A 21,733-nucleotide genomic window follows, 5' to 3' on the forward strand; every position below is an offset into this window, starting at 1 on the left:
TAAGCTACACACTAAATCTAAATTTTAGAAAAACTCTACAAAGGTAAAAATCCTGAAAAATTCAAAGCCAACAAGTGAAAAAAGATAAACTTAGCCACGGCCAACAAGAACACATCCAAACTCGTAAAGCGGCAAATGAGATCTGGGGAGTTGCACCACTGCATCATGGGATACCCAATGCCACTAGCCAAGTTTGAGACTTCCAGTTGTGTATTCGGCCGATTCAGAGCCAAGGATCTGCTCCGAACCCATCCAAGTAAGAATGAAGGCGAGACAGGACAACATAACATCTATACTTTTATTTGTACAACTGTACAATGTTTATCACACTGATCACTACTGCAGTAGCCTTAGCTATATGAATAGATATCCCTAGCTTACTATATTTGGGAGGTGGAAGGAGAAGAGTGCAGGAGCCCATGGGAATGGTCCTAGCAAGACCTGACCTGGACCTAGAAAAGGAATCAAGCTAAGGAATCACATTTATAGTGTTTTGTAAAATTATGTGCAGAGGCCACATAACAGCTGCTAAAAACTTCCAGAAACAAACCCTTTCCAAAAAGCAATAGATGAAGCCAAGGCCCTGGTAGAGTGAGCCTAGACCCGAATGGAAAAGTTTCGTCATGGTGAGTATAGCAAAATGCAATAGCCTTAGGCAACCATTTGGAAATAGTCTTGTTTGAATGGAGGTTGTCCATTCTAACCTTCACAACAAATGATCGATCTGAAAGATTTTAGTTCTGTCATCTGTGGACATTCAAGGTATGGAGTTTCCTTTTTTTCGCCATTTTTAGGTACAGGAAAAAGTGGGAAGGACAGTTTAGCTTAAAGTAAACCAAAACACTACTTTAGGCATAAAAGAAGGATTAGTTCTCGAAGAAACACTGTTCTTGTGGAAAATGGGATAGGACTGATTCACAACGGTTTGCAACACTCTTCTTGCAGAGGTTAGAGCAATCAGTAAAACTGTTTTTCAGAATCTTAAGTCAGCCAGGCTAGTTTGTTCAAATGGGACAAGTGTCAGCTTCTCTACCACAAAAATAATATCCTAAGGAAGGGCCACCAGTTTACTTGGTTGTCTCTTGTGCAAAACTCTTTACAAAACTTTGCTGACATGACACTACATTGGAAAAGTATCCATGGACAGAAACGCTGCAAAAGCCGATAAATGAACCTTGACAGGAGGAGAAAGGAAGGTCACAGGATAGTAAATAAGCAACACCTAGAAAACATTTTCCATTTGCTAATATATGACTCAAGTAACAGGCTTTCATCTCCATTAGCACCTGCTGCACAACGTCTGTAAACAGGTTCCTAAAAGGACCCTATCACCCAGGCAGTTAACCGAGGTTGACTAATGTTGGGAGTTATCAAACATCCCTGTTAATGTCTAAGCAGATCCAGTCTGTGAAGAAGCTTGTGGTGATTATCCCTGGCCACTTCCAAAATTAGTGAGTATCACTGCTGGCTATGCCAGAAGGGAGTCACTACAATGATCTTGGAGATTCCTTCTGAATCTTTAGAAGTAACTTGGATATTAGTAGAAAGGGTAGAACAGCATACAGGAACATTCCTGTAAAAGGAAAGGAAAAGACATTATACTTCACGCCTTCTTGCATGGAGTCCTGGAAAATAATCTTGCTAGTTGACTGTTCAGAGAGGAGGCAAAGAAGTCTATTTGCGGAACTCCCCACAGACAGATCAACTCTTGGAAGATCCCTGATCTAGTTTCCATTTGTGAGGGTCTGCCTTGGTCCTAGGTCTGCTTGTCTGCCACAGAATTATTTTTTTCCAACGCCTGTAGAATGAGACTGTGCTGTAAAGCTAAATCCCAAGCTAACATGGCTATGCAAAGGGGTATGACTTAGTTCTCCATGCTTGCTGATGTACCACACGACAGTGACATTGTGTTAACCTGAAGAGGTCCCACGAACCACAGATAATTCAGTGTGCCTTGATCAGGGTAAGTAGTTCCGATATTTAAGTGTTTTTGCCTGTCCCACACACCCTAAACTTTTATCCCTCCTGAAACGGCTCCCCAAGCAAAGTCTAGAGGCATTTGTAGTGAATGACTGCTTTGGAACAGGGAGGGACAAGGGGAGACCTGGATTTAAGGATATCTGTGGTCTCCAACTAAAGATTTCACATCTAACAAACTCCAGTACCAGAATTTGAAAAGAAAAGTGGTGCTGGTGTTGGGACCAAAGAGGCTTCAGTTAGCACTGTATTTTTCCCATGATATCCCTGGTAAGACTCTACATGAGAATCATAAATCTTGACGTATTTTATCGCAGTGACTGACATTTGAGTGGAAAAACTTAGAAATAGATCTATTTTGCCTGTGGAAGAAAAGCACTTTGAACTGAGATGCCTACTTGACATCATAGGAACACAATCATCTGTGAAGAAGTCAAGACTTTTAAATGCTCTCCTAGAATCACAGCTTCTGTAAAATCTCTCACCCATGAAAGAGATTCCTGACATCGGGTACAGTGGACAATGGGTAAGGCACAGAACTGACAATGTGATCCAGACACGGACAAAACCATAAGAAATGCCTAGAGTCTGGATGGATGAATAGTGATGTGATAAGGACATTCTAAAGCTAGTGTTGCCATGAAACTTGAAAGAGGAAGAAGAGGAGGTTATGAAGTGACAACATTTTGAATTCGGGTACCATCACAAACGGTGTTAAGAAATAAAGATCCAAAACTGGTCTCCAAGCATTTTTTTCTTTCTTTGGCAACAAGAACACCCATGAATAAAAACCCTTCCACACCTGGGAAGAACTGGTTCGATCACTCCTTAGGTTAGCATGTGATGAGGGATCAGTGGAAGCAACAGTCTGGTCTGGAGGATGAGGTATGTCCCCCTGGAAAGTACAAATTTCCTTCCACTGCTCTCTCTAACTGTGATGAATGATTTTCAGAACCCATTTGTCTTTAATTATCTGTTGCCAAAGAGAAAAATGGAGATTCAGACTTTCTGAAAGAAAAAGGGGCCACGGTGGGAGGAGGTCAACAAGGTCTCTTGAACAGTCATTCAGACTTGGACTGTCCTTGGTTTTGGGAGGTTCAGGGCTTTTGTTCTCAACACCCCTGCCATTTCTTCTTAAATGTCTGTTGAACTGTATTTTGTTGAGACTGTTTATCCTGTTTTTTGCCAAAACTGGATGAGGAGTTACAGAATCCCTTATAAATTCTGGAAAACGAGGGCTGAAAATCTTGAGAGATTCCCTGGATCAGCATGCCCCTTTTACCACATTTTTATTCAAAGGAAATTTAAAACTTTATTTTATTTTACATTTGTTAACTGGGAGAGTTTGACTGGATATTGGTCCATTTTCAGCAGAGGCCCAGGGAGAACAGCTCCAGAACTACATACAAACAGAATAACTTTGACAATTATATACTTTTGTACAAGAACTCAAGCATACATATTCCAGATATACTGGAACACATCAAAAAAACTTACAATTATAATCTTTTATGTCAGAATCTATTAACTTTAGTAGTACATAGTTGTGTAAGTTGTCAAACAGTTCAGTAGTACATTCCAATATAATCAAACTTCTAAAACAACTTGGGTATCAGAGTTATGTACTCACCATAACGTTCCATCTGAGTAGGTAAACTTCATTTGTCTGCAACCTCTTGGATCCGAGCCGGCAACTTTACAAAGCTCAGATCCGAGCTCCTAGCTCCTCCCCTTACCCATAATCCCCTGCCAACCCTGACTGACCTCAGATCAAGTTTGCCCGCAAGCACTATAGTGGATAACTAACTACACTATCAGAAATGGTACATCACTATATGACATGAAACACATCTGAAGGTCAGGGGGACGGAGGGGGGAACGGTTGCAGACAAATGAAGTTTACCTACTCAGATGGAATGTTACGGTGAGTACATAACTTCTTAATCTGAAGTAGTTAACTTCATTTGGTCTGCAACCTGTGGGACAGAGTCCCCAGCTACCTAAACCTTGGGCGGCCTTCATGGAAGGATATTCCGGAGCACTGCGGAGCCAAAAGAAGTTCTCCCTCTGGAGGTAATGTCTAATTTATAATGATTGATGAAGGTATGAGATGAGGCCCAAGTGGCTGCTGAACAGATATCATCCAAGGAAACCCTGGATTTAAAGGCGGCAGATGTAGCCATAGCCCTAGTTGAATGGGCACGAACTCCTGAGGTGCGGGCCTGCCGGAATTTTGATACGCTGTAATGATACACTGTGAAATCCATCTCGATAAGGAAACTTTCGAGACCAGTTTACCTAGATTAATTTTGGCAAAGGAGACGAACAACTGGTCGGATTGTCTATGACCAGATGTCCTATGAATGTAAAATCTAAGTTGTCTGTGCACGTCCAAAGAATGTAGTCTGTACTCCCCTTTGTTCTGGTAGTTAGGAAAGAAGACCGGCAAATTGATAGATTGGTTAATATTAGATTCAGAAACTACCTTCGGGAGGAAGGAGGGATTGGTCCTGAGGTAAACCCTATCCTTGTGAAAGGCTAAGTATGGGGGTTTCACAGAAAGAGCTTGCAATTCAGATATTTTGAAGTAATAGCCACAAGAAAGGCTGTTTTCCAAGACAAATATTTGAGGTCTACTGAAGATGCCTGTTCGAATGGAGGAGCTGTCAGTGCTTGTAATATCAAGGTCAAATACCATGGATGTACCGCTTCCTTTATTGGAGGTCTAAGAAGAAAGGTGCCCTTTAGGAACGTTTTGCACAATTTTGTAGTAATCAAAGGACCCATTTCAGTACCTACGTGATAATGAGAGATAGCTGCTAACTGAACCTTAACCGTAGAACAGCTAGCTCCGCCATTAAAAAGACCTGAAAGAAAGTCCAGCACCGCAGGCAAGGGGGCTGTAAAAGGATCCAAATTATGGCGTTCTGCCCAGATAGAGAAACGCTTCCATTTACTACCATAGACCTGCCTAGTAGAGGGCTTGTGCGCTGCTACTAGGATAGTTTTAACTGGAGAAGAGATAACGGGAGTCCTAGCTACAAGTGGAACTGGAGCAGCCAGGTCGGGAAGTGGGAGCCCCAGGGGGTGGGAGATTAGATCCGAAAGGGGATCTAGAATCCAGGGCGAATTCACTCGATGAGACCAGAGATAAGGGAACCAAGCTTGGCGAGGCCAGAATGGGGCAATGAGGATCATCCTGCTCCCCAACCGACTGGCTTTCTGAAAAAGTTTCAGCATGAGGGGAAGAGGAGGGTAGGCATAGAGAAGATCGGGTGGCCAATCATGCACCAAGGCGTCCCTCGGGGCTTCCCCGGCAGGGGGAATGAGAGCGAAGTAATTGTTGCATTTCGTGTTTGAGGGAGATGCGAAAAGATCGCAACAGGGCTGCCCCCAAACAGCAAAAATTCGACTCGCTACTCGAGGATTAAGGGACCACTCGTAAGGTGAAAGTCTGTCCGCCAGGATGTTGGTCCGTCCCGGAATGTGCGTTGCAATGAGAATGGTCCGTCCCGGAATGTGCGTTGCAATGAGAAAGCGGTTGGTGGAGATCGCCCATTCCCACACTCTCATGGCTTCTCGACAGAGTGGGTAAGACCTGGTTCCCCCTTGTTTGTTGATATACCATACCACAAACATACTGTCTGTCTGGATTGCAATTGTTCCTACAGGCAGAAGGCTCTGAAGTGCTTGCAACGACAACAGCACTGCCCTCACCTCTAGAACATTTATGTGCAATAAGGTTTCCGAATCGTTCCACGTGCCTTGGACTGTCCTGCTCGAATAATGCCCCCCCCCCACCCAAGACGAGAGGCGTCCGTGGTCACCGTGGCGAGAGGGGGGGCAGTGGCAAAGGGGCGTCCCGCCTGGAGGTCCGGCGATTGAAGCCACCAAACGAGAGCCCTCTTGCAGGCCCTGCTGAGAGAAATGGGGTGACTCAAGGGGTACTGATGAAGGGACCACTGGACTTGGAGAGTCCACTGTAAAATCCTCATGTTCAGACGCGCCATGGGAAGAAGGTTTATTGCGGCTGCCATGGACCCCAGGGCCCTCAGAACCAATCCCGCCGGAGGTTTTGAAGATTGAAAGATGGCCCGCACATGTGCCCTCAAAGTGTGCAACCGGTCGGGAGTTAAGAAGACTAGTTGCCTGTTGGTGTACAGTCTGGCCCCGATAAAATCTATCACCTGAGTCGGGTGAGAGAGGACTTGTCTGAGTTTATAGTGATCCCTAGTTGCGGAGCAAGGTTGAGGAAGTAGTCCCTGGCTAAGCATCGTACCTGCCTCGTTGGGGCGGTGAGGAGGCAGTCGTCCAGGTACGGGAAAACCTGCATTCCCTTGCGTCTCAGGTGGGCCACTATCACTGCTAACACCTTGGTGAACACCCTGGGGGCTGAGGTGAGACCGAAGGGAAGGACCCTGAATTGATAATGACTGGCTCCCAGCCGGAAGCGGAGAAACCTCCTGGATCATACGTCCATCAATATGTGGTAGTACGCGTCCTTGAGGTCTATAGAGCACATCCAGTCGTTCTCCCGCAAGAGGGGGAGAATAGATTGAAGAGTGACCATCCGGAACTTTTCTTTGGTTACTGACAGGTTTAGTAGGGAAAGATAGAGGATGGGCCTTAGGTCCCCCTTCTTTTTTGGCACCAAAAAGAACCTTGAGTAGTAACCTGATCTGGACTGGCCTGGGGGGACGCACTGGACAGCTCCTTTTTCTAAAAGCTGTCGAACTTCTGCAGCTGCAGCCTCCCTCTGATTGGGTGGAACATCGAGGAGGTGTTCGGGAGTGTAGGGAATTCTGTATCCTCTGGATATGATACGAAGCACCCAGCAGTCTGTTGTAATGGACTCCCAAGCTGCCAGGTGCCTCGAGAAGCACCCCCCGACTGCCTCCAGAGTGGAGCAGTCGGGCAACCCCCCAGGTTGCTGCGTAGACCGATCAGAGAAGGTTTCTCTGGACCCAAAGTTTTTCGGCCCCCCTCTGCCTCTAGGGCGGCGTCCACCCTGTCCTCCTCTGCCGCGGAAGGACTGGGAGTCCGGTGCGGACTGGGACTGTTGCGACTTTCGGAACCACATCTTCTACTGTCCCTTTTGGTTCCTGGAGAAGGACCTCTGGGGAGCAGAGAAGCGGACTCCGACGGCAGACGTCTTCCCATCCTTTTCGCTCTGGACTAAAGTCTCGCGAACCGTCTTGCCAAATAAGGCAGAACCATCAAAGGGGGCATTCGCCAAGGACGCCTTGAAGGGTTCCGCAAAATCACAATGTTGGAGCCAGGCCTGACGCCTCATAACTATGCCCGCTCCGCCGGCTCTAGCGGCTCCCTCTGTAGCGTGGGATACAAGCCACATAGAGGTGTTGGATATAGACCTAAGAGTGGCCATGCGAGTGGAGTACAACTGTTTTTCCTCCGCTGACGTGGACTCGGGGGGGGGGGGGGTGATGCAGCGTACTCTTTAATAAGGTCTCGCTGCAGCAGAACAACATGTGCCATGTAGTTCAGGGACCTTACAGCGAAGGTCGCTGAACTAAAGACCCGCTTCCCAAGACGGTCCATCGAATGAGACTCCTTGCTCGGGGGATGGACCGAGGGACTCTCTTGGGCCAACTCCCTCTTGGTGGCTGCTGCCACCAACATGGCATCTACGGGGGGTCCCTTGTTCCAATGGGACTTCTCAGTGGGGGGGGCTTAGGATTCTGTCTGGACGTTTAGGGACTGGCCCCACAGCGTCCGGCTCCTTCTACACCGTAGTGGCAATAAGTTCCACTAAGGGGTCGGCCAGAGGGGACACCCAAGAGGTAGATGGGCCTGCTTCGAACGCCTCCAGGAATACGGATTAGTCCGAGGAAGCCTTGGGGGTGGACCACCCCCCCCAATCCCAAGCATTTCCATGACGTCTCCGAAGGAGACATCCTCGGGGGGGGGGGGTGACCTTGGGGAGCCTTCCCCCTCATCCAAATCAGTGTCTTCTGTCAAGGACTCAGGGGAGTCCACGTGCCTCCTCTTGCACTTTCGCTTGGGGGGGCTGTCTGAGGATGTCTCACCAGCCACATCTTGTTCCAGGGGAACGACCTGAGACGTCAAAGCAGGCTGTCCCTGTGGCCAGGTGATGAAAGTCTGACCCAACCGAGAGGGAGTGCGGGACGGAGCCGAAGCAAGGACCGGGGGCCTGGATGCACTCAACAGAGCCCTCTCCACCACATCGAGGCACTCCGAACCCAGGAAGCAGGTCGGAGAAGGAGCTATCGGGGCAAAGAAGGGTGTTGAGCTCCCCCCCGGAGGGGGGGGGGGAGGCAGGAGCACTCCCATCTGCAGTTGGGCCTGGATGAACCTTCGCATCATCCGGTCCAAATCTGCATCCGAAAGGCTACGGGTGGATCTCGACGAGGCCACCGAGGCTGGCCGGGAGTGCCTCCTCGATGACCTCGACGGAGATCGGGTCTCCTCCTCCTCGGGTCCCGGTGAGAAGCATGGAGACCGGAGCCGAGAAGGGGGAGACCTAGAAGCCCTGGAGGGAGAAGCCCGCTTAGCCGGGGGGGGGCCAAAGCGGAGGCCTCGGCCCGCCGCTTGTGGTGCTTCTCCCTCCTTTTTTTTTCCTGGCCTCCCTCTTCTCCGGAGCAGAAGCGGGAGTTTGAGTCCCGGCAGGGGGGAGAGAGGCAGGAGTGGCCGCCACCGAAGCCTGGGAGGAGGCCACAGAAGCACCGGAGGCCAAAGCCGAATCCGGGGGCAAGAGTCCTGCTAGGATCAGCTTCGACCTCCGGTCCTTCAGTGCCCTGGGGTTGAACGCCACGCAGATAGAACACCCAGAGGAAAGGTGTTCAACCCCAAGGCACTGGACACACCGAGTGTGGCCATCCGCTGGGGAGAGCTTATGGCCACACTCGGTGCACTTAGAAAATATCGGTTTTGGGGCCTCAGACATTCTAAACTAAAGAAAAATTCACTCAGTAGGCCCCAAACACACTAAACACACACACACAAACTACGACCAGCGAGGGATGGGGAGGAAAAAATTGATTAGAATTCAAAAAGGTTATCTAAAAAGGAGGTTATGTCAAGGGAAACCTAACCACACAAAACACTCTCACAAGTTTAATACAGAAAATTAAGAAATGAGGACTTATCTGACTAAACAAACCAGGAGCTCGCAATCTAGCTGCTGTTCAGAAGCGCGGCAAACTAGATCGAAGGTCAGTCAGGGTTGGCAGGGGATTATGGGTAAGGGGGAGGAGGTAGGAGCTCGAATCTAAGCTTTGTAAAGTTGCCGGCTCGGATCCGAGATCGGATCCGTATCCCACAGGTTGCAGACCAAATGAAGTTAACTACTTCAGATTGATAATTTCGACATGAAGCCAAGGTTTTCAGTGATACATAGTAAACTGAGAAGGGGTTAGTCAAGGTTTGTACAGGGGCATAGCCAATGTATTTTTAGGTGTTTTTTTTTTAAGAGATTTTAAAATGAGTTAAAGAGGGGACTGCAGTGAGTTCATTAGGAAGTTCATAGGTTGGTACTAGGCTATCGGCCCTAGGGCCTATACAAGCTTAGCCATAACAATTCCCTGGCTATTTCTTCCCACACTATTTACTTCCCTGGACCCCTGTCTAGCAGGGAGACTGACATGATCCCTAGGGGGAATTTCCTTTCTCCCCATCCAATCGTCAAGGTTCCTTTTGAACCGGGGCAAAGAGGCGCTCTGCTTGACATGTATGGGCAGTCTATTCCAGAGTCTGGGAAGTCTCTGGGTGAGGAACCTATCCCTCCAGCATGTTTTGTTTATTGTGATGACAAGGTTTAGATCCCTGGAGCGTGTGGCTCTGAGGGATTGGGATTTCCTTAAGTGTAGCACGTCCAACAGCTCTGGATTTGACATGGCCTTGTATGTTAAGCAGAGATCGCCTCTGAGTAGACGATATGTGACAGAGTATAGCTGGAGTTTTTTTAGACGGTCAGCACAGGGCATCTGCTTTAGGCCTGTGATTCTTTTAGTGAGGTATTTCTGCGGCCTTTCCAGTTGCTGCAGATGTATTGAGAGGTACATACCAAATGGAGCGTTGTATTCTATAATGGGTCTAATGAGGGATGAATACAGTGGGACAATGACCTCCTTTTTTCTGGATGAAAAGCCCTTAGTGATGAGGTGTGCCACATAGGATTTCCTGACTGTTGTGGCAATGTGGTTATCAACGGTGAGACCACTGTCCACCTGTGTCCCCAAGTCTTTTATCACACTTTCGGTGTTTAGTGTACTGTCATCTATGTGGTAATTCATGGGTACATGTTTTTTCCCCAAAGGGGATAACTATACATTTACTGGCATTCAGCTTGAGCCCACGGCTCTGGCACCAAGCATCTGTTTCTGTCAGGCCCTTTTGTAGAGTATCCACCTCATTTATTCAATAATGGCTCCCAGTTTGCATTCATCTGCGAACTTTATTAGCCAGAGTCCCTTAGTGTTGGCCTGTACTTCAGAGAAGTAAATGCCAAAACAAGAGCGATCCCAGGACTGAAGTAAGTTGTAGGTTTTGCCAACAGAGTTGGTAAATGGTGAGTCATCACCTAAACTGTTGGATTAACAGTTTGAACTAACATTCTATTGGAGGAATGGAGTGTTTTTAGGTTACTGTATGAGCTGATAAAAATAGTATGGGTGTGATTTCTGGTTGGTAGAGAACTTTGCGTGCAACTATTAATTGAGTACACTGAATTTGGGAGGGTAGTTCTAGCCAGCCTAGTGTTTCCAGGCTAAGACAATGGTGCTGTCTATACGGTGAACCTGTGGCAAATCTGGCAATATTACTATAGCAGCTAATGAGTTTACTTAGGTCAAATTTTACTTAGATTTGTGAGAATAGGAGAGGCATATAGTAGGGTTGATAGCAAATGTGTTTGGGCAATCACAGTCCTAGCAGATGGGTTAAGGAATTGTTTAATCTTATATAAAGAGCCAAGTTTCTTATTTACTGCCTTAATAGTTCGGTCGATGTGAGCATCGAACGTTAATATTATTGGCGATTATTACACCCAATAGATTAGTAGTAGTGTCTGGGGAAATGATGGTGCCATTGTTGAATTTTTATGGTAAGTAATGGGAAAGGAACCTTACGAGTGGGGGTGAAGAGTAAAAGCTTTGTTTTACTTGGATTTCATAGGAGATGCTGGTCAGTGAGCCAGTTTTCTACCTTGTTAAAGTAGAATTGTGTACACTTACCATAAATGTAGATGTTAGAGTATATTCACTGTTGCACTCATCACATTTGGGTTATCCCTGCCAGGGTTGCCCTCAGTCAGCCCAAATACCACAGACTTAGTATTTCTGTGTCAGTTGCTGTCGCTTGAGGACTGACGTCAGGTCGTCAGGAGTATAAAGTAAGGAAGCAGACACCATTACATCAGTTTTTCTTGCCCTAACCTGTCAGGTGCCCCCAAAATAGGAGGCCAGCTTCTGGTGGAAGAACCCCACCAGTGGAAAATAAATACCAATATGTCCCTTGTAAGGAGAGGAGAACAACACGGAAGAATGGTAATAAAAGGAGAATAAGGTGGATGGAGGGAGGGAAACCAGGACTGTAACAGTGAATACACTCGAACTACGACATTTATGGTAAGTGTACACAACTGCACTTTGTTCTTCATGTTTCACTGTTGCAGTCATCACATTTGGGTAGATTCCCAAAGCTGAGGAAATGGGTGGAGGCAGTCAAGGAAACTAGGGGTTGGCTAGGATGCCCTGCAAGACTGCAGAGGCAAACCCTGCCCCGGATTTGGAGAAGAGAGGCAGGTGGTAATGCTTGGTAAAAGTGTGAACAAATGTCCAGGTGGCAGCCTCCAGTATGTCCCTGGTGGGGACTCCTCTGAAGAAAGCTGCAGAGGTGGAGGCTGCTCTGGTGGTGTGTGTCCTGACCCCCTGGGGGAGGCTTTCCATGTTGTTTGTAGCAGAAATGGATGCAGTGTGCTATTCATTTGGAAATGTTTTGCTTGCAGATGGCTTTGCCTTCTGCCCCTGCAGCAAAGCTAACTAGCAATTAATCAGACTTTCTGAAGGATTTAGTCCCATCCAGATAGAATCTGAGCTGTCTGTGCACATCTAGAGAGTGAATAATCCTTTCCCCCTTGTTCTGGGGATTAGGAAAGAAGGTGGGCAAATTAATGGATTGGTTGAGAGCCACACTGGACACCACCCTTGGGCATGAAGAATGGGGTTAGTTCTGAGGTATGCCCTGTCTGCATGGAAGATGATAAAGGGTTCCACAGCGATGAGTGCTTGCAGCTCAGACTCTTCTGGCTGAAGTGATGGCCAGAACGAATGCGGTCTTCCAGGAGAGAAAGTTTAGCTCTGCAGAAGAAGCTGGTTCAAAAGGGGACAGGGTGAGCTTTTCCAACACAAAGTTAAGGTCCGAAGCTGGTGTTAGTGCCCTTCTGGGGGGCATCAAGTTGCTAGCCCCTCTGAGGAACTGTTTGATCAAAGGGTGTGAGAAAAGGGGCTTGCTAAGTGGGAAAATGAGCAGAAATAGCAGAGGCATGAATTTTTATACAGGAGAAATAGAGGCCACTGTGTAGTAGTTCAGCTAAGTGATCCACGATGAGAGGGACGGAGGGCTGCCCCTTATTGGCTCCCTTAGCCTGGATCAAGGTGCAGAACCAGGGAGTCTGGCCTCCCGGATAACATCCAGAACCGGTTTACTGAGGATGGCAGATTGGTTAGGGGTTAGGGAATAAGACAAGCTGCCAAACGGAGTGTCTGCAATTGGGGATGCAAGAATTCCCCTTGCCTCTGGGTCAGGAGGTTTAGAATCTGAGGAAGATGCCAAGTAGGCAGCAGGGACATGCTGCGCAGCAAGGGGTACCACTGTTGTCGGTGCCAATCTGGAGCTATGAGAATGGTCCTTGGTTTTTCCTCCCTTATTTTGAGCAGCACCCTGGGGATGAGAGGTAGGGGAGGGGAAGGCAGAGACCTATAGACTGACCCAGGGGAAGGACAGGGCAACCACTTTCCAAGCCATGCAGTGATGCTCCTGGTGCAGAATTTGCTGAGCTGATGGTTGGTATGGGAGGCAAAGAGGTCAACCTTCGGGGTGCCCCATTTCTGAGTTATTAGGGTGAAGGTACTTCTGTTTTGTTGCCACTCGTGTGGGTCCAGAAGATTTCTGCTTAACTGGTCTGCCAGACAGTTGAGAGAGCCTGGTAAGTATTGTGCTAATAGGTGTACATGCATGGAAGAGGTTGAGAGTCAAAGGGTGATGGACAGCATGGAAGAGGTTGAGAGTCAAAGGGTGATGGACAGCCTGCATAGAGGGTAGGAATGAGGCCCTCCCTGCTTGTTGATGTACCACATCACAGTGGTGTTGTCTGTTTTGATCAGGAGAACCCCTGTAGAGAGAAGGGGGTTTGAAAGCTATCAAGGCATGCTGCACAGCCATCATTATCTTTTTGAGTGATGTGCAGAGGGATTTGCTGTGGGCTCCAACAGCCCTGTATGCACCTGCCGTCCAGGTGTGCACCCAAGCGTAGTCTGATGAGTCTGTGGTGAGGGTCTGGGTGCGTGGGGTATGTAGAAGGGCAGTCCCTTGTTGTGGCAGCATGCTGTTGCCCACCAAAGAAAATCCTTTCTGAGGCAAGCAATTATAGGCAGAAGGGTTTCCAAGTCATGAGAGTGTTGTCACCAAAGGCTCTTTAGGTACCAGTGAAGTTTCCTCATATGCAGTCTGGCATATGGAATGAGTAGAATGCAGGATGCATGAAATCCAGAGCTTGCAGGATCTTCCTTGCAGATAGCTGTGGCCTGGTGGCTAGTTGAGAATCTTCCTTGCAGATAGCTGTGGCCTGGTGGCTAGTTGAGAGAAGTAGACTTGTCAGGAAAATTTTTTCTCTGGTGTAAGGTATGCCATCTGGGATGCTGTGTCCAGACTTGCTCCCAGGAAGATTATCTTTTGGGTGGGCACCTGTTTGGATTTCTTTTCGCTGATTGTGTACCCAGGGAGGGTAGCAGGGTCTTTACAATGGCCAGGTGTTTGAGCAGCTTTTCCTGGCTGTCTGCCTGAATACGGAAGTCATCTAAGTATGGGTAAATTTGAATATTTCTTTGTCTGCAAAAGGCAATGGCCAGAGGCCAGACATTTTGTGAAAACTCTGGGAGCAGTATATAAGCCAAAGGGAAGCGCAGAGAACTTAAAGTGTTGAGATCCTGCCCTGAAGCGGAGATATTTCCTGTACAATTCCCTGATAGGAATGTGGAGGTAGGCCTCTTTTAGATCTAGGGTGGCCAGCCAAGCGTCCTTGGACAGCATGGGTAGCAGCTGCTGGAGGGTGAGCATTTTGAACTTTGGCATCACCAGGAAGCTGTTTAGAATGGATAGATCGAGGATGGGGCACCAGGTGCCCTCTTTTCTGGGCACCAGAAAAAGTCTGAAGTAGAAATCTTGGCCTATCTGTTCTGCAGGAACGTGCTCTACTGCCCTCAGACAGCAGGGAAAGGATTTGCTTTTGAGCCTCTGCCCACTGATTTGGTGGTAGATCTGGGAACCCTGTTGGGGTTGGGAGGGTGTGGAATAAAAATTTGTTTCCCTGAGACACAATGTTCAGAACCCATTTGTCCTTGGTAATGGTGGCCCAGGTGCTTGAGTAAAAGGAGAGTTTTCCTTCTAGGGGTAGGTGAAGGTGGGTGGGGGGGTGGAGGAGGTGAGTCATTGTGAGATCTTACCATAAGGCGGTGGCTTAGAACTCTGGTTTTGAAGTGGAGGCAGTCCACTGGTTAGATCTCTGCATTCCCTGGGGCTGCTGTCTGGGGGGGTCTGTTTCCACAGGGCCTAAGCTGGGATGGCTTACTCAGAGCAGGAAAGAACCAGTGCTTGGAAGGACAATGCCTGCTGAATCTATGGGCTGGACGTGTAAGAAATCCTTAACTGTTTGCATAGATTTTGTTTTTTCTTCCATCTTTTAAGACATCTTCTGCCTTAGTGCCAAATAAATTATCTTTGTGCAAGGGGGCATCCAACAGTTTGGATTTGTCATGGTCTGGCAGGGGTTGTTCCTTAAGCCATGCATGGTCTTCTAATGACAGATACAGTGACTGCTGCCCTGCAAGAAGCTTCTAGGGCGTCAAAACCACAATGCAAAGTGTGTTTAGTTACTTGACTTGCAGAATGCATTAAGTCTTGTAATTCTTTAGAATTTGCCCAAGCAGGAAAGGAAGAATTTTTTTGTTTAAGGAGTTCCAAGGTATGTTGCTGAAATTTCAGCATATGGAACTGACAATTTAGTGCCTTGATAGCAAGAGTAGCTGAGGTGTATACTTTTTTACCTCATCTGTCCAAAGCTCGGGAATCCCTGTCTGAGGGAGTGGGATTCTTAGCAGAGGTTGCTTTAATCCTTTTTGGCCCTTGAGAAATGACCTCCGGGTCAGCTGTTGGATTTTTAAAAAGATACAAAGATAATTTATTTGGCACTAAGGCAGAAGAGGTCTTAAAAGATTGAAGAAAAAGCAAAATCTATACAAACAGTTAAGGATTTCTTACAGGTCCAGCCCATGGAATGTACTCACAAGACATCTGCAGCAGCTGGAAAGGCCACAGAAGTACCTCACAAAGAGGATTACTGGCCTCAAACAAATGCCCTACACTGACCGCCTCAAAAAACTCCAGCTTTACTCCGTAGCATATCGCCTACTCCGAGATGATCTCTGCCTAACATATAAAGCTATGTCAAACCTAGAGCTGTTGGACATGCTACACCTAAAGAAATCCCAATCCCTCAGAGCTACACGCTCTAGGGACCTAAACCTTGTCACCACAATAAACAGGACACGCTGGAGGGATATATTCCTGTCCCAGAGACTTCCTATACTCTGGAACAAGATGCCCATCTATATCAAGCAAAAGTTCTTCATTAGCACTCTTCAAGAAAAATCTTGATGAGTGGATGGGAAATAGGAAATACACCCCGGGGATTACTTTTGTGTCTCTGCTCGACAGTGACACAAGAAAATAACTTTCTTGGGTGGCTTAAGCCATGGAATCTTGTTGGCTAGGCTTACGTAGGCCCTTGGGCCGATAGCCTAGTACCTACCTATGAACCTATATTTGTGTGAGTCAGGGACTCTATAGTACCAGTCTGGTTTTCTGGGAGCAGAAGGTAGGGCGTCAGGAGCCAAGCTGGATTCCAGGAAAACATCCTCCACAACATCCAGGATTGGGGGGGGGGGGGCAAGGGTCTGTGCTGTGGAAGATCTAGAAATTCCCAGAGTCTCTTTTTAGACCGAGGGTAGTCCTGACTCTCCCATTGGAAATGCTTTCTTAAAGTATGCAGGGTTTCCCCAAAGGAAAAATCCTCTGGGGGAAGAGGCTGAAGGAATGGAGTCCTCTGCATTAGAATTCTCATTAGTGGAAAGGGGTTGCATGTCTTCATACTCTGATGCATCCGAGTCATCAGACTCTTGTTCAGACAAAACTACAGGGGACAAACCTCTTTTCCTTTTGGAGGAGATAGCTTGGCTCCCCCTGATCAGCAAGATAAGGTCTTCTCCCAATTTAAGCATTTGAGACTGAGGCAAGGAAGCAGGCGCCCGAGAGTGGGTCGTTGCTTTCTTGGGTGTGGTTCGAACCCTGGGCCTAAGAAACTCTGTAGTTTTTGAAAGAACGGTAGTTGCGAAAGAAGACGTCGGTTTGTGTCGTGATTCAGTAGTGCAAAGGACTTCCTCGGATGCCGCTGCCTGCTCACCGGCTATGGATCCATCCAAGGTAGAGATGACTGCAGGATCCTTAGTCAAAGAAGAGTCTCAGCAGCGGCCTGCGAATCAACTGAAGCAGGCATAAGGGGCTGTGAAAGCACCTCACTGAGTACCGGAGGACTGATGACTAGCTTAACGGAAGCAGACAGTAGTTTTGAACCTGTGCAGTGCGTCTCTATCTTTACTTTTTTTTTTTAGAAGATCTGCTGTCTGATGGCTTACCGTAGCCATATCGGAATTAGAGGACTGAAAACGAAAATATCTGGCTACAATAAGGGCCGGACGACGGATAGTTCTGGCACTGAACAAAGCACAGAAGTAACGGGGGACGTCGTGGTCTGGGCCTAAACAAGTGACGAAGTAAGAGTGAATGTCTCAGTGTGTTATTTGCTTTCCACAGGCGAGACAATTATTACCTTTTTCTGACTTCGGTTAGTGCAAGCAAAAAAGGATCCCCAATGGGGTACTTAGCTTTAGAAGACTTCAACTTCAATTCAGTAGATGAAAACTCAGGTAGCGGCCTACAGGCACTCGTGCGAACTACTTCTGCTTCAGGCTCCACGGCAAGAAAGACTGATGTAATGCCATCGGCTGCCTTACTTTGTACTCCTGACGACCTGACGTCAGTCTTCAAGCGACAGCAACCAACATAGAAATACTAAGTCTCTGGTATTCGGGCCGGTCAAGGGCTACCCTGGCAGGGATAACCCAAATGTGAGGACTACAACAGTGAAACACGAAGACCATCTTAAAACTACTGAGGAACTGTATACATCCTATATTCCTTTTTAGGGGTGGCTGGCTGACTAAAAGCAAAGTTGCTGGCAGTAAAACACAAATCCTTTAAAGCACACGTACAAGGAAGAATGGGTGTAGGTTCTGAAAATTCCTTCTGTAACAACTCATATTTTCTGAGGGACAGAAATCTCAGTGTTCTCCCACTGAAAAAGCACTGGCACATTGTCGCAATAGTCTCAGAGAAAGCAAAATCCTCACAGGGAGGATCAGAATCTGAACTTCTCCTCAGAGTCTGAATCTGAAATCTGAATCTGAAATCTGATCAGAAAACCCTGCATCTGTCCCTTCATATTCTTGCTCAGCTTCAGTATCTTGAAGCTCTTCAGGAAAAGAGGCATCTCTTTTCTTTTACCAGAGACTACTTTAAGGAGGATCAATAGCATGAATTAAACCCCGAGCAAGACCGAGTAAACTACTCTTGTCTAAGGAAATTTGAGGAACAGCAGGCATGATTAGTTTTTTTTTCCTTTGGACAAGAAAAATGGGGCCAACCATGTTACTATTGGCAGCAGCAGCTTCCCCGGGGATGGTCACAGCATTTTTGACATAAGAGAAGCCTTCCCTGTTCCCTCTGCAATGATCAATAAGAGTGGCTCACCCTTGTCAACAGAGGGGACCGCAACAGTTGTGGAGAAGGCTGCTAACTCCCAGTCCATACTGGCAGTAGAGACTACACCAGAGGGATCTGGGGTAAAAGACCAAATGTGTGAGGTACAAATGGCCACAGCAGAGTCACCCACCTGAAGCGGAGGCAAAGTGCTAGCCTAGCCTGCTGTGGTGACAACGGCTGTTTGCTTAACTTTATTCTTTTTATGGCTAGAAGAATACCCCCCCCCCCCCCCCCAATCATGGGACCAGTAGTTTGTTCCATGGTCAAGCCTAAAATGGTGCTTCTTTCCTAAGGAAGACAAGTAAATGTCGGAAAAAAAACTATTAAGTCAAGTCACTTTTTTTCACAGAAAAAAAGAAAAGAAAGCACTTTAAAACACTTTGCTAGCTCCTAAAAAGTAAAATAAACAATTCTCCCAGTGTAAAAAAAATGGCCGTTACTTTACACAACTTTTAAAATGACAGGAAAAAAGACCTCTCCCATTCAAAAGTACAATACATTCTTGTGACAATCCAATAAAACACACAACTCCTAGCTTTAAAAATAATATTCCTGAACACAGAAGTGGTGAAACAACAGTATTTTGAAATTGGAAGGTTTTCCCCCAAAGGAAAGTTGTCTACCCAGCAAAGGAACAGCATCAAGCCAAAGGCTAATCCTCAAAATCCTTAAGAGAAGCATACACTTCAGTGGCAGTAAAGCTCTGAAGGGCTTTCCACCCAAACTTGGCTTTTAGTTAGCTCAGCTCAAGCTGAGTGACAGTCTGGGAAAGTGTAAGGTGCTCTGAAACTTTGGAAGCTGGCCAGCTACTATATCCTTGGCATTATATAACCCATATAGCTAAGGTTACTGCAGCAGCATTGTTCAATATGATTGACACCCACAACTTCTTAAATATAAAATCATGTCGGGATCCAAAATAAGAGCAGTCTACTCTAAAGGAGGAGCTATTTAGCAGCTGAGAACAATAGAGTAATATACACAGAAATGCATTCCTTTAGCACCAGCTGGAAAAAGTAATTTTCTGCTACCATAATTTTCATCTACCCCTTTGAAGGCTAAACTGCTACAATCATTGAGTTCTCCATCACTCTATCCATGCAAAAGAGAACTCTAACATGTGTCAGTGTTGTCAAGGGCCAATACCCCCAGGGGCACAAAAAACTTGTGCAAATATGGCAATTTCTGAGAGCAAGTTACATAGCCTAATACCACTCCAATCTTGGTACTGCTGACTAATAGTATGTACCTCACCCTTACACCAACAAGTTAAGAAACACAATCCGCTTCTTTACTTTGGTAAATACTAACGGTAGGAAGTTTTTGTGGACTGTATCAAAATATAATGACCTAAAATTAAAAATCAGAAATACATCCCACTACCAACAAAATGCACTCTCAACACTCATTCTCTGAAACACAAGCACAAATAAGCACAAATACATTTTAGTTTTGCACTAAAAAAAAAACACAATGTTTGAGTACTGGTTAAAAATTTTCAAAGCAGATTATAAAAAATCTAATCAAATTTTTAAATCTTTTATGGGCTTTTAAGTCTTAACCAATAAGGGTATAAAATAGGTCACGTGTCAGTATGGTTAAAATACCCAAGTACTAAATTAGCAATAACAGCCGGTACGGAGCTACTTTATACACACATACACAGCCAACATTCAGTCAGTGCAGACTTAGCCAGTCAGCAAGTGAAACTGGCTGCTTACCGATTCAATGGGTTTGTCCAAGGATGCCTGCTCAATCTCCAGCTGTCCTTCTTCATACTGATCAAAGTGATTACCCTGAGAAGAAATGTACATTTATTAGCAAATGACTAAACAAAAGGCAAATCAGACAGTTCACAAGCAGTCTGAACTCACTGCAAACTCCCAGTGCAGTCAAGGGTTATAATGGCTATGATAATCTAGAATTTACTTAACAACACTACAGTTACTGGTTAAACATCTGCTGCTCAAAATGTTACTTAGGAAGTAATGTAAGCACTAACTTTACGGAAGGATATAGCTCTTAACACCACCAAGGGCTGCTCCAGCAAAAATGGAAAAAGTTTGTCACCCTAATGACACTTCAATGGACATCTAAAATAAATTCAAATACGGACTATGTACACAGACTAGAAAAACAATAACTTAAATTATGTCAGTGTGGTTTAAAAAATTGTTCCAGAATAAGGGTGCACATATTCAAAATTTTCTTATTAACCTAAATGTTCTCCAAGAGCAGATTACTTTAGCCACTGATTTAACAAGGTCTTTTTAATTACTGTTTATTTAAAGTGATTTGCCAATGATTCTATGTACATTGTGGCACTTGAGTCAAGTTTAACAATGTATTTTCCTACTTGCCTTTATTTTTTGTCCATTTTTTTTTTTAATAAAAAGCTTCATAAATTTTACTCAACCAAAACCCGCAAAAATGTAGTTTCTCTAGTTGTGATGTTACTATGGGTTAAGGTCTGATGCTTCCACAGAACTGAATGGGGCACCTCAACACATTCATAGTAGTGTGTCCATTAAAGTCTGCAGAAGCAAACCTACGCTAATGTCACAGAGGTTATACTTCCCTGTTTTTCCTTGTTGACATCAGTGCAAGGAAATTGCACATTTTAAAATTATTTTTATATATGAAAGAGATGACAGAAAAGTTCTGATATGGGGGAAAGAGTACTATTCAGCAGCTTATGCACTATGTGCTGTGGTGCTAAGTTTCTGAGCGCTGGAAAAATCAATTTAAAAAGACGATAATCAAGTTTTGCATGAGCACCTGTTCTTAAATTATACTGTCTATTGACTTTACCTGTCAGCAGATATTAGAGTAAATAACACCTTCAAACTCTATCAGGAAGTGTAAATCAATTTTCAAAACAGCAAAGTAAGGTTTATTCCTTTTTGAAACTGTGAAACTTTTAAAATGAAGCAATACAAGGATTTTTCATATCTCTCAGAAAACTTCTAAAAATTATCATGACAGCTGAACTTTTAAGCATATCAGGAATCTCACATATGGAGTGAACTAAATAAGTAAATAAAAACATTATTGAAGTAAAATATACTGCCTTATAACAAAAAAAAAAAAAGTTGGACAGCAAGTTAAAACTGATGGACTGCAAGACAAAACTAACCAATCGAAATACATAACAGATTTATATCTCTTTTTCATAGTTTTAAACGTTTTGGAGTTCCACAGCCAAAAAGTACCGGACGCAATTTTTCAGAAAAACAATAAATACTAACCCTGGAGACTTATTTTTTCTGGACTTGTCTCAATCAAAGAAGCACAAGGCAATTCCCAAGCTAGATCTGTCTCCTTTTTCACATATCCCCAGTATGACATTTATTACTGAAATATTGAATAATGTACAACAAAAACACACCCTCAACCAACACACGCTACTTAATTTTAGTAACACTGACAGCACAGAATGTCAGTGTGTAGAAGATTAGTTGCTTCTGTTTTATGACATATTAAGATCTTTTAAATAAAGTGTTACGTTTCATGCAACATTCAAACAAAAGGTGGAAACATTTCTGACAAACCATCAGGACATTTGCCTTTTATTTATTTTTCAGTACAAGAAGTTTGGCTGTGTTAGGAGCTTGCCATAAAT

At 45.5% G+C, this 21,733-nt stretch overlaps 1 protein-coding gene across 3 annotated transcripts in view; it reads right to left on the reverse strand.

Annotated features, from left to right (window-relative positions):
* GPATCH8 (G-patch domain containing 8) overlaps positions 1–21,733 on the reverse strand; it is a 984,951-nt gene that overhangs the window by 912,249 nt on the left and 50,969 nt on the right. For 2 of the 3 annotated variants that reach the window (XM_044055084.1, XM_044055085.1), the window contains exon 2: positions 19,833–19,907. In XM_044055084.1, the coding sequence (XP_043911019.1) occupies positions 19,833–19,907 (75 nt within the window). Of the gene's footprint in view, positions 1–19,832; positions 19,910–21,733 lie in introns of those variants that run through there. The other variant, XM_044055088.1, reaches the window with a different exon arrangement.

This window comes from Protopterus annectens, chromosome 13.part0 (genome assembly GCF_019279795.1).
Source record: "Protopterus annectens isolate FY-2018-M chromosome 13.part0, PAN1.0, whole genome shotgun sequence".
In the NCBI taxonomy this organism is placed as follows: domain Eukaryota; kingdom Metazoa; phylum Chordata; order Ceratodontiformes; family Protopteridae; genus Protopterus; species Protopterus annectens.